The sequence below is a fragment of the Theropithecus gelada genome, chromosome 20 (assembly GCF_003255815.1).
Source record: "Theropithecus gelada isolate Dixy chromosome 20, Tgel_1.0, whole genome shotgun sequence".
NCBI classification, from domain to species: Eukaryota; Metazoa; Chordata; class Mammalia; order Primates; family Cercopithecidae; genus Theropithecus; species Theropithecus gelada.
Genome location: NC_037688.1, coordinates 27,166,318 through 27,178,274, shown reverse-complemented (window position 1 = coordinate 27,178,274; position 11,957 = coordinate 27,166,318). Strand labels below are relative to the sequence as shown.

The 11,957-nt window shown below is 41.4% G+C and overlaps 1 protein-coding gene across 1 annotated transcript in view; it reads right to left on the bottom strand.

Moving 5' to 3' along the window:
* Positions 1-1,717: 1,717 nt before the first annotated feature.
* Positions 1,718-11,957, bottom strand: part of SNTB2 (syntrophin beta 2) — a 116,628-nt gene continuing 106,388 nt past the window's right edge. Inside the window, exons 6-7 of the mRNA XM_025370971.1 lie at positions 11,068-11,252; positions 1,718-10,008 (exon numbers count right to left, since the gene is read on the bottom strand). Of these exons, the coding sequence (XP_025226756.1) occupies positions 9,916-10,008; positions 11,068-11,252 (278 nt within the window). The 3' untranslated portion in view covers positions 1,718-9,915. The remainder of the gene's footprint in view (positions 10,009-11,067; positions 11,253-11,957) is intronic.

The window sequence follows — 11,957 nt, the reverse complement described above, 5'->3', positions numbered from 1 at the left end:
CCAGATCTCAGCTCACTACAAGCTCCGCCTCCCGGGTTCACGCCATTCTCCTGCCTCAGCCTCCCAAGTAGCTGGGACTACAGGCGCCCGCCACCTCGCCTGGCTAGTTTTTGTATTTTTTAGTAGAGACGGGGTTTCACCGTGTTCGCCAGGATGGTCTCGATCTCCTGACCTCGTGATCCGCCCGTCTCGGCCTCCCAAAGTGCTGGGATTACAGGCTTGAGCCACCGCGCCCGGCCCATCGGGCGGTTTTATCCTCACAATAAAACGAATTTATCAGAGCTTTGATTTCTCCATGTTTAATACTGCACGATTATAATTAGCCCCTCCCTTGTCTGGCTTTTGTGGGGAATAAATGAGCTGGCTAATGTAAACAGTGTGCCCCACAATGGGGCTCAATCCCTGGTGGGATGCCGCTGTCTAAAGCCAGTTATGTTTTGCTTTGATTGACTGATACGGAGTCTTGCTCTGTCGCCTAGGCTGGAGTGCAGTGGCATGATCTCGGCTCATGGCAACCTCCGCCTCCCGGGTTCAAGAGATTCTCCTGCTTCAGCCTCCCGAGTAGTAGCTGGGATTACATGCATGCACACCTACTGTGTACAGCGTTGTGTACTAGTTTCTGGGGATACAATGATCAAAACAGTTCTAGGGCTGGGTATGGTGGCTCACGCCTGTAATTCCAGCACTTTGGGAGGCCAAGGCAGGAGGACTGCTTGAGCCGAGGATCAAGACCAGCTTGGGCAACATAGTAAGACCTCGTCGCTAAATTAAAAAACAAAATAGGCCGGGCGCAGTGACTCATGCCTGTAATCCTAGCACTTTGGGAGGCCGAGGCGGGTAGATCACGATGTCAGGAGTTCAAGACCAGCCTGGCCAAGATGCTGAAACCCCGTCTCTACTAAAAATATAAAAAAATTAGCCAGGCATGGTGGTGGGCGTCTGTAGTCCCAGCAACTGGGGAGGCTAAGGCAGGAGGATCACTTGAACCTGGGAGGCGGAGGTTGCAGTGAGCCAAGACCGTGCCGTTGCACTCCAGCCTGGGCGACAAGAGCGGAACTCCGTTTCTAAATACATAAATACAAAGGAGAAAACAATGAGGACACTAGCTTGACTAGGCGACCGAAGGGAACACCCCTGGTGGTGGGATGCGTGGCCCCCGTGTGTCTCCCGACATGATGCCCTGAAGACAGCATGGCGTCATGTCATCTCTGCCAAGAGCGTATGACACAGCCTGCTTGTGAGGCGACAACGAGCAGAGCCAGCTGGAGAGCTGTGCTGCAGAATGAAAGACCTGTGCTGAGACTCAGGCACATGCGACTTAGAGTGAGGCTGAGGAGCATTCCAGACTGAAGAATTGAGACGCGACGACAAAAGGCAAGAAAGTGGTACTGGCCAGGATCCCGGCCAGAGAGGAAAACAGGACATGGCCGGGATGGCTGGCATCATTTGAATGGGGTCCATGGAATGAGTGGTGGTGTGCCTATGTTGACTTCCTGATTAGGAGGGCTGTATGGTGGCAATGCAGGGACTGTCCTTATGTTTTAGAGCTCCTCACTAGAGAATCATATCAGAAAAATACAAAGTAATGGAATAAATATGGCAAAATGTTAACAACTGGGAGATTTAGGTGAAGGAGATTTGTACTGTTTCTTAACTTTCCTGTAGGTTCAAAACTATTTCAGCATTTTAAAAATCGGAAAACAAAAACAAAAACACGTGACTAAAGCAACTTTTTTATTTACAGTATAAAGGTTACAAAGGTATATATTTATATATATAATACCCTTAAGTTACATATTTTCATTGTAATGTACAATGCTGTAGGTTGATGTGCTACTCAAGGGGAAGTGTTTATGCATCTATATTTATAGAGTATACATAAAGCTTTTTCAAATTAGGAACACAAATACTGCCCTGTTTTATGCCTTGGGTTTTTGATTTGGTATCCAGAAGATCTGAGACTTAAATTTCAAACAAGACTTAAAAAGAAGTCTTGTTTAAATACAGGGTTCTAAAAAGAAGGAAAAAACCCAGAACATCACATACTTTTTAATTATTTGTAAAAGCATTATTCTAGTTTTCTAAGTCTTTATACTTAAACATGAAAGCAGTGTGGGAAAGAATCCACAGAAGCAGGTTTCATCAGAGTTTGCAGATTAGCCAAAACAGGCCTTCAATAGGTAGTGGTTTTCTACATTATCTTCCAAAAGACCTCAGGTTTGGTACCAAAAAGGACACAGATTTTTTTGGGGCACCAAGGTCTTATAATGCTGCACTCCTCCAATGGATTGTAAATATAATACTGGAGTCGTATAGTGGAGGGAAAATTCTCAAACCTGTTCTTATGATAAGGACAGATTTGCTACAAAGTGAGAATATCATCGAGAATGATGACTGTGCCAAACCTGAAACGTAATTTACATCATCATTTCCTCTCCCCCCAATTCTATTAATTCACAAATCAAGGTGAAAAGACACAACTGACACCCGCTTTAACAGGACCCAGAGAGAACGAAAAGCATTTCTTCCAACCTAGGAGGAACACGCATTTACAATACCTATGTGCTGGTTTTAATAACATACAATCATTAGCACCTGATTGTCAAAGGGTAGGTTTAAAGTAAAGAACAAGACACTGAAGGCATGGCCTAATTTTTGTGCACAACTCCAGGATACTTGAAAACCAAGGGGAGGGCACCCATGTAATTCGGTTCCCTATGCCATTCCAATCACTGATGGCTCAGGTACTTTCTGGGCATGACTAAGGATGTTGCCTGAAAGGCTAACGCTAGAGATAAACGGAAGGCAAGCCGGATAGAAAGGGACTGTTATTGTGTGAAAATTATGGAAAACATTCATTCAGTCAGTCTTATTTTCTTTAAGTGCCCTTTTCACTGAGTCCGAATGCCAGCGTGTCCTGGAACAAGTGAAATGTTGTTACTTTGTATTTATTTTTTAAATGTTAAACAATTTTTTTTTTTTTAATTTTTTAGACGGAGTCGGGGGTCCCGCTGTGTTGCCCAGGCTGGTCTGGACCTCCTGGGCTAAAGTGATCTTCCTGCCTTGGCCTGATTTTGTTATTTTTAAAAATATCTTCATTTTGATCTATCATTAATGGAGAAATACTCCGTCTACCATTATATAAGGACTTTCAGCAAATGAAATGCTTAAATAGTTTAAGTGTGGAAATGAATACAGCAACATTTAGAAATAAGGGGTTGATAAAATATGCATTTAGTTTTGCTGTTATAGTTAAAGCAGCATTTTTTTTTTTTAAAGACTTTCTCATTTATCTACTTCGGGCAATAAAATTTTTGTTGTTGTGATTTATCTTACAAAGGATACTGTATACTGTTCTCTTTCCCAAACTAAAGTCTGATTTCGCATTAAAAAAAAAATCATGCATGATGAAAAGACCAGCCCACTTAAATGTGCTTGGAGTCCTTTCATGTTGGCATGGATCAAAGCCTGAGTATCCCTTCAAACATTTTCCAGTTTGCCAGATCCAGATTAACAGACTTGTAATATACTTTGGTAAAAATATGAAGTGATGAATTACTTAACTGCTGAATGATAAACAGATGGCATGGTGTGACTGAGAAATAATGGATTATGTGCTACTTGAGGGCAGAACTTTCTTTTGGACCCTTCAGAATGCCTGATGTAGAACTATACATTAATACCTGTTTATTAGTTAAAAGAACACATGAATTAATATGTCATTAATTAGCTTCCCAGTTTCAAAATCAGTGTCAATAGCATGGATGTAAGATTATTGCAAAACTGAGAAAGGTACTTAGAGGACTCAGAAATTATAAATCTTTTTCTTTTTTTGGAGATGAAGTCTTGCTCTGTTGCCCAGGCTGGAGTGCAATGACACGATCTCAGCTCACTGCAACTTCTGCCTCCCGGGTTCAAGCAATTGTCCCACCTCAGCCTCCCGAGTAGCTAGGACTACAGGCACGCGTCACCTCGCCCAGCTAACTTTTTGTATTTTTAGTAGTGATGGGGTTTCACTATGTTGGCCAGGCTGGTCTCAAACTCCTGACCTCAGGTGATCCACCGCCCTTGGGCTCCCAAAGTACTGGGATTATAGGCATGAGCCACCACACCCGGCCAGAAATTATAAATCTAACCAGGATTCCCAAACCTACAATACAATGAAGTATTATTTCTTTGTTATAGGTTTTTGGTTTTAACCAATCTATTTTAAAAGGGGCAATTCAAGGATTATGGCTTATATGGTGGATTTCTGTTGAATATGATCAAATGTTCACTGGAGAACAAGCAATAATTTGCAAAAGGCATATTTATGCATTACACATTAAATGTGGATCCTCTTCTAAAACTAGAATAAGCTTCAGTTCAGTTGCCCAATGTGGGAAGAAAGAATAGAGGTGGCAAGAAATGAAGCTCAAGTTTATGTTTTGAAACAAAAGAGGAAACTTATTAAAAGATTCTTCTGAGTTACTACGTAACAACCATTCTTCTAGCTGGCAGTTTAGCTAGTCAAAGACAGACAAAAAAAAAAAAAAAAAAAAAAAACCCAGATGTGCTATATGTGCCTATTTATTGTACCTTACCCTTAACTTGAAATTCTATCCTTTAAGAGAATGAATTTGTGTCACTCATCTGCCAGATGTTTTTGTTTTTTTAGAGAAAGGGTTTCAACTCAGCCACTTAAGCAGTCTATTACTAGTGTAAAATAAATTCCATTTAACATCACAGCATAGGAATAATTATATTGCTCAAAAATACATAACCCTGATATATAGAATTATTTTAGAACTATCATCACACATTTATTGAGTGTCTATGTATCCAGCACAGTGAAAGATTTAGCTTAAAGGGTGGAGGGGGGCAGATTGCTACAATAGGTTTTTAAAGACAGTACGTGGAAAGTCAGAATAATTTTAGATTACCAAGCAATTAAAATAAGGGCACAGAGAAAGAGCAGTAGGAGAAAGAGCAGTAGGAGACGGCAGACTGCTCTACTTTCATCCGCAGTGGTGTTAAAAAAAAGAAAAAAAAAAAAAAAGCCAAAATAACAACGGAAATTTAACTGAAAGTGATTTCCAAACTCAAAGTAGAGTATAATACCACCTGGTACTTAATGTCATACCTGACAGAGATATACAAAAAGAATGAATATGACTACAGTCAAATTCAACTTAAAGTTTAAGCAGAATCCCAAATTTAAATAAGTCTCTTTTCATTACATAGATATTTGATCCGATCAGAGCAATTTGCTTTGAGACCAAAGAGATCTGGCATTTTACTTATTCATTAGGGATTGAAAGAAGACGACCTTTGGCTTTTCTAACCAGCCATTTCATTCATGGCATCAACAGCCTCTGGCAGCCACGTGGAAATGTATGCTGGATATTTGGATAGTTTAAATATTATGTACAAGGAATAGCTTATAACCAGTGAAAATAATAACATAATTCAGCATAAGTGTCCAAGATAAGATACAAAAGAGCAGAGAAAGTGCTTGAGTCTACAGGTCTTCCCTGAAAGTTTCAAAAATGTTTAACTCTTAAGCAGGTAGGGCTTTTAATAGAATTTGCATAGCAGCATACAAGGTAATTTGCATTAAAATATATGAACAGAGATTCTTCCACGGCTTTGAAAACAAATATATCCACATGCATATAAGTTAAGCAAGAAGACCTGGAGTTTCTCACACAATTTAAAAAAAATCTATTATAACCTTTTCTCATACTTTTGTCCATCAAAACCACTTACAGCAAAACCTGTTTCTAGGAGAAACATAGCCTTGTCCAGATTCCACACAGCTTAAATTTTTTTTTATGTGTAATTTCTGGGGCCAGGTGCAGTGGCTCACATCTGTAATCCCAGCACTTTGGGAGGCCGAGGCAGGAGGATTGCTTGAGCACAACTGTTCAAAATCAGCCTGGGCAACATGGCGAAAACCTGTCTCTACAAAAACCAAAACAAATAAAACAAAAAAAACCATAAAAATTAGCCAGGTGTGGTGGCACACACCTGTGGTCCCAGCTACTCAGGAGGCTGAGGCGAAAGGATCATTTGAGCCCAGAAGGTTGAGGCTGCAGTCAGCTATGATCATACCACTGCACTCCAGCCTGGGTGACAGAGTGAGAACCTGTCTCACAAAAAAAAGAAGAAGGATAAAAAAAGAACAAATTCTGTTTTATCAGCTAAGTGCATTTATTCAGCTGGAAAAGCTTTGTTACCATTCAACTTAGGAGGATAAATTAGGAAAACAATCAGTAATAATGTTAGGTATTTGTTGTTTAGAAAGATTTTTTTTCTTATAAAAATATAAGAAATAAATAATCCAATCTCTCCTGCCATGCAATAATTTTCAGTAACAAAGTTTGTGAGAGTAGAGAACATAAAAACAGGCTCTATCAGACCTTCTTTGGCCTAAAATGTGCTAAAATGGGTTTAAAATAGGTGAATGACATTTAAAGTAGTATTTTTCACTGCCTATATATGTTCCAGTATTTAACCTGAAACTCTTATCTACTAGGAAGGTGAGTTTACAGTTACAACTATCTAATAAATACTATATGAACATACATTTAAGTATTTCTTCATATAAGACATTAGATACTAATTTCCAGATAATGTTTCATTTGATGACTTCAGGAAAGGACTTACCTTTTTCAGAAAAAGAAAAACTGAATGTTTTTCTTTTATTCCTTTCCTTTTCTTTTTATGGAGAGAAAGGAGAGAAGTTTTAGAAGAAAAGGTGGGAGCCTTTTATATAGCAGCTGGCTGCTCCTAGGCATCTGTGTGGAATGTGGAGAAGCTGTCGAAGCCTCGGGTCTGGGGGCACAGGAAGTAGTCCCTCTGAATGGGGAGCGGACACTATTCTGCAGTTTCCTTTCCATTCCACACACTGGAACCTACCACATCCTCAACAATTTTCTTAATTCAAAATGAAAAAGAAATGAAAAGTGAGCTGGTTCTATAAAAAAGGTAGAATATTGAAAATGCCCATTTTTAGTTATCATTTGGAAATAATTTGCCATACTTTGGCATCTAAATATAAATACATATTTATCATGGTGTCCCATTCATTAGAGAGCACTTCATTTGTGGATTGAAAATCCCACAAACACATTTGATTGAAGAACAACCTTGGTCATCATGATTGGAGAGCTCTTAAGTATGTAAGACAAGCAGCAAAAGGGCTCTGGTTCTTGGGACTGCTAATGGACAAAGGAAACCTCCCATTCTTTCATTTCACACCAAGACTCAAAAGATATTATTAAGAACCCTACAGACCTCAGTGCTATACATGTCAGTTTAACCTTGACCAAAATGAGTGAAAATGCACATGCCTTGCCTTTCCTGCTCACACTTTAATTCCACCTATTTTACATCTTCATATAACCAATCAGCAGGGTGGCTCAGAAGCTCCCCTGCAAATCTCAGTGGCTTAGCCTTTCACATTAACACAGAAAACCTCAACCAAATGGCTTTGCTGCTGAAGTCTGTAAAGGCATCATTCAACATCTCATATTAATAATGCTCTCACTGCATAGAGGATTTAAGATTGCCTACCTGAGGGTATTACATATTGAAATTCTGATTCCAGAAATCATTTCTGGACCTTCAAGAGATTTTTTTCCTTCCCTGAAATGAAAATTTATTGTGGGCCAGGTACGGTGGCTCACACCTATAGTCCCAGCACTTTGGGAGGCCAAGGCAGGCGGATCACTTGAGGTTGGGAGTTCAAGACCAGCCTAGCCAACATGGTAAAACCCTGCCTCTACTAAAAATACAAAAATTAGCCAGGTGTGGTGGTGGGCGGCTATAATCCCAGCTACTCAGGAGAATCACTTGAACCTAGGAGGTAGAGGTTGCAGTGAGCTGAGATCATGCCACTGCACTCCAGCCTGGGAGACAGAACGAGACTCCATCTCAAAAAAAAAAAAGAAAAAAGAAAATTTATCTGAGATGGTGCCAATCTTAGGTTTATGAATTTTCAAAATATAAAGAGCTTTTGAAAGACATATTCTTGTCTAGATTTTAATTTCCAGTTTTAAGCCGTTCAGATAATTCATTTTTGGAACTTTGACAATTACATGAAGCTGGGGGAAGAACAGGCATGTCTTCCCAACCTCTGCATACTGTTGGTTTCACTGTAATGAGGAAGTGGGGCTGACTTCCAGGTGAAGGAGGACAATGGAGTTACAATGTTGACCTAGAACTCGCTCTGCTCGTGGGTCCTCCCACCGGTCAGGCTGCACTGAAACCAAATAGCTCATTTTGCACACACAGGTGTATTTTTCTCTTCTTTTCTCCCCCTGTGCCTGCCCCATCTGAAGTGACATCCTCCTCCACCCACCACAGCACTCACATTCTTCTATGGCACTCTTGATCGATCAAGCAAACAAGAACTTTCCCTAGACCTTTCTTCAGAGAGCATAAAGAACATCCAAGTCAATATTACCTATTCTTTGAGATCCAGGGACTATGCTAATTTTGACGTTTTATATTGATATTATACCATTTTAAATGTTTGCAGATATATACCTCCTTCAAAATTAGGAAAAACAAGCTGAGTGTGATTTTCTAACACTACAACATCAGTATTCTTGCTGCTACTGTGTCCTAATGATGACATCTGGCAATGCTTAACCAAAAGCAGGCAGCTGTTCCACAGTCTCATCACCCTGCCCCCTGTAGGGTGTGCTGTGAAGCCAACACTAAGTCTTCAATTAGCAGTTCCTTGTCCATGCCACTGCTGCCACAAAGGGCCAGGCCACGGCCGGGATGCTGCAACCCGTTGTTTTTGGGCAGCCCCAAAACAGCTCGACATGAAGCTTGTGCGGAAGAGCTGGCTTCACCCACCAAGTCTACTCCGCAAGCAGGCTGGCTCTTCAGGATTTATCTTGCTCAAAGAGATCTGCCTACTAGAAGAGATGCCATTAAGGAAACCCACCTCAAAGACTATTCCTCAAAACTAGGATAGGTGATCTCCTTGAAATGGCAGTGATTTCCAGTTATTCAAATAGTGACTAATAAAGCTCCACTAACCCTAACCAAAGGCACATTTGGTAAGCAATTAAAAAAACGGCTTAACCTAGGAAGAGGATTTTCATTTAAAATAAATCTCACAATATCCCCTGGCTACCACCAAAAATAAAATGGAAAAACCTAAACCAAGCAAAACTTTTCTTTCAAAGCAGAGTGGCTTCCAACTTGCTTTTCAACTCAGTCACCACTAGAAAGGAAGTGGAAGGCAAGGCAAATCAAATTTGCAAGTCCTAAGTCCTAGAGACAGCACTTAAGAGTGGCAAAGCTTGGGATAAGGTGGGAAGTGATGGCCAGGCTGAGATAGAGAGAGAGCCAGGGCAAATGGAACAACCCTTTGGTGATACAACTCAAGGACTTCCTATGGTGGAAGGAGCTACTGAGGACAGTAAATTCTAAGACATACAACCTATCTGGAATGCTCACGAAGCAACAGGCTGCTGCAAGCTAGCACCCGGGAAGGGACAATTGTTCTGAACAAGAGATCAAGGCTAAGCATAACACAAATCCTACAGGGAGAAGAAAAAGAAAACAATGCTTGGGTATTTGATTATGTCTAAAAAGGAAAACAATGAGCCATTCTTTTTAGCAGGAGAAACAAACCTAATTACTCATAAACCATATTATGAGACGAAAATAAATCAACAGCTTCATTTTGGAGCCTTTTAGAGTCCTAGAATATCTGGCCAAGGTAGACTGTGAAAGGCAGGCTCTTCTTTAAACACGGTTATGGTTCAGCAGTGATTTGCAGGTCCTTGGGAAGGCACTGTGCTGAAGGAGAGAGCAAAGAGTTTTCTTTTTGTGCTTTTTTTTTTTTTTTTTTTTTTTTGAGGTGGAAATATTTCTTGTGACAGTCAAGGCTCTTTTCTGATTTTTTGTTGCTCATACAAGCAGTCCCATACGAGTGACTTTGGCCGATAAGAATGTGTGCAACACAAATACAATCGGCTTCGGACAAGAGTGCAGGTCCATGGTCTGTGGAGAAAGGACACTAAGTATCACTACCTCACTGCCATATACAGACAACTGAATACATGAAGATGCAAAATAAATTTACTTTTAAGGTAGGTAAAGAATATGCCAGAGCTATGGAAACTCTTGGGAACTTAAAGCCACAGGCAAAAGTGCACTATGGAGTAAGGTTATTCCATGTCATAATACTGGTGTGAGGTTTCACATCCCCAATTAGGAGACAACTGGTGGTGTACTGGGTTCCACCATGCCTGGTAGGAAGAACTAAATAGTAGAGGATTTAAAATCTAAGGCCAGGCGCGGTGGCTCACGCCCGTAATCTCAGCACTTTGGGAGGCCAAGGCAGGCGGATCATGAGGTCAGGATATCGAGACCATCCTGGCTAACATGGTGAAACCCATCTCTACTAAAAAAAAAAGAAAAATTAGCCAGGTGTGGTGGCACATGCATGTAATCTCAGCTGCTCAGGAGGCTGAGGCAGGAGAATCACTTGAACCAGGGAGACAGAGGTTGCAGTGAGCTGAGATGGTGCCACTGCACTCCAGCCTGGGTGACAAAGCGAGACTCCGTCTCAAAAAAAAATAAAAAAGAAAAATGATAACAAAAACCAACATCCAATGTCATCTGGAAAACTGAGAACAGCAGATACAGTGGCTCACATCTGTAATCCCAACACCTCGGGAGGCCAAGATGGGAAGATCACTTGAAGACAGGAGTTCAAGACCATCCTGGGCAGCAAAGCAAGACCTCATCTCTACAAAAAATACAAAAATTGGCCAGGCATGGTGGCACACGCCTATAGTCCAGTTCCAGTTACTCAGGAGGCTGAGGCAGGAGGATCACTTCAGCCCAGGAGGTATAGGCTGCAGGGAGCTATGATTGCACCACTACACTCCAGCCTGGGCGACACAGACCCCATCTTTAAAAAAAAAAAATTTTAATTAAAAATTTCATGGTTCTAAATGGAATGTCAGTCCATGATTTTGTATATAAGGGGTAAGAAATAATGAGAAGGAAAGAGAACATCTATTAGAAAAAAATGTGTTTCAGAAACACTCCTACCAGTTCTCCCTCGGGACCACCAAAATCCAAGTATAGATTTCGGATGCCATCATCCGCAGACATCTTCAGCCTTTCAAAGGGGTAGCGGTATAATATGCTGCTGGAGCCTCCGTTTTCCCTGGAGATGGTGAACCCATTTTCATAGTGAATAGTAAGCCTCACCTCTTGGCCATTTAACATGCAGCCTGTTGGAGAAAAGCAAAAAACATTAGTTGTAAAGTTGTTATGCCAGTTATCAAGTGAAACGGGATTCTTCTGACTTCAAAATAGGAAAAATATTTTCTTGAGAATGTGTGATACCGAACCTATATGGAACCTTCTAAAGTGTGTTTTGTTTTGGTGACTGAGATGAGGCAGAAATGACCATAACGCTCCTTGACATCTGATTCAGTTTAATTCCATGAGTACCCACTGAACACTCATAGTGGCAAGTGTGTGTAGGCTGTGCAGGGCACTGGAGAAGCAAGAGAGGCACAGTCCCTGCTCTCAAGGACTTTGTAAACGCATTAGCATAAACAGGAAATCCCCAGCTGTGTAAGGCAGAATGTACAGAACATGAGCAAACACCAAACTGAATGAGGCCAAAGTCAAGAAAAGGTTTCCTGGCCGGGCGCGGTGGCTCAAGCCTGTAATCCCAGCACTTTGGGAGGCCGAGGCGGGTGGATCACGAGGTCAGGAGATCGAGACCATCCTGGCTAACATGGTGAAACCCCGTCTCTACTAAAAATACAAAAAACTAGCCGGGCGTGGTGGCAGGCGCCTGTAGTCCCAGCTACTCGGAGGCTGAGGCGGAAGAATGGCGAGAACCCGGGAGGTGGAGCTTGCAGTGAGCCGAGATCGCGCCACTGCACTCCAGCCTGGGCGACAGAGCGAGACTCCGTCTCAAAAAA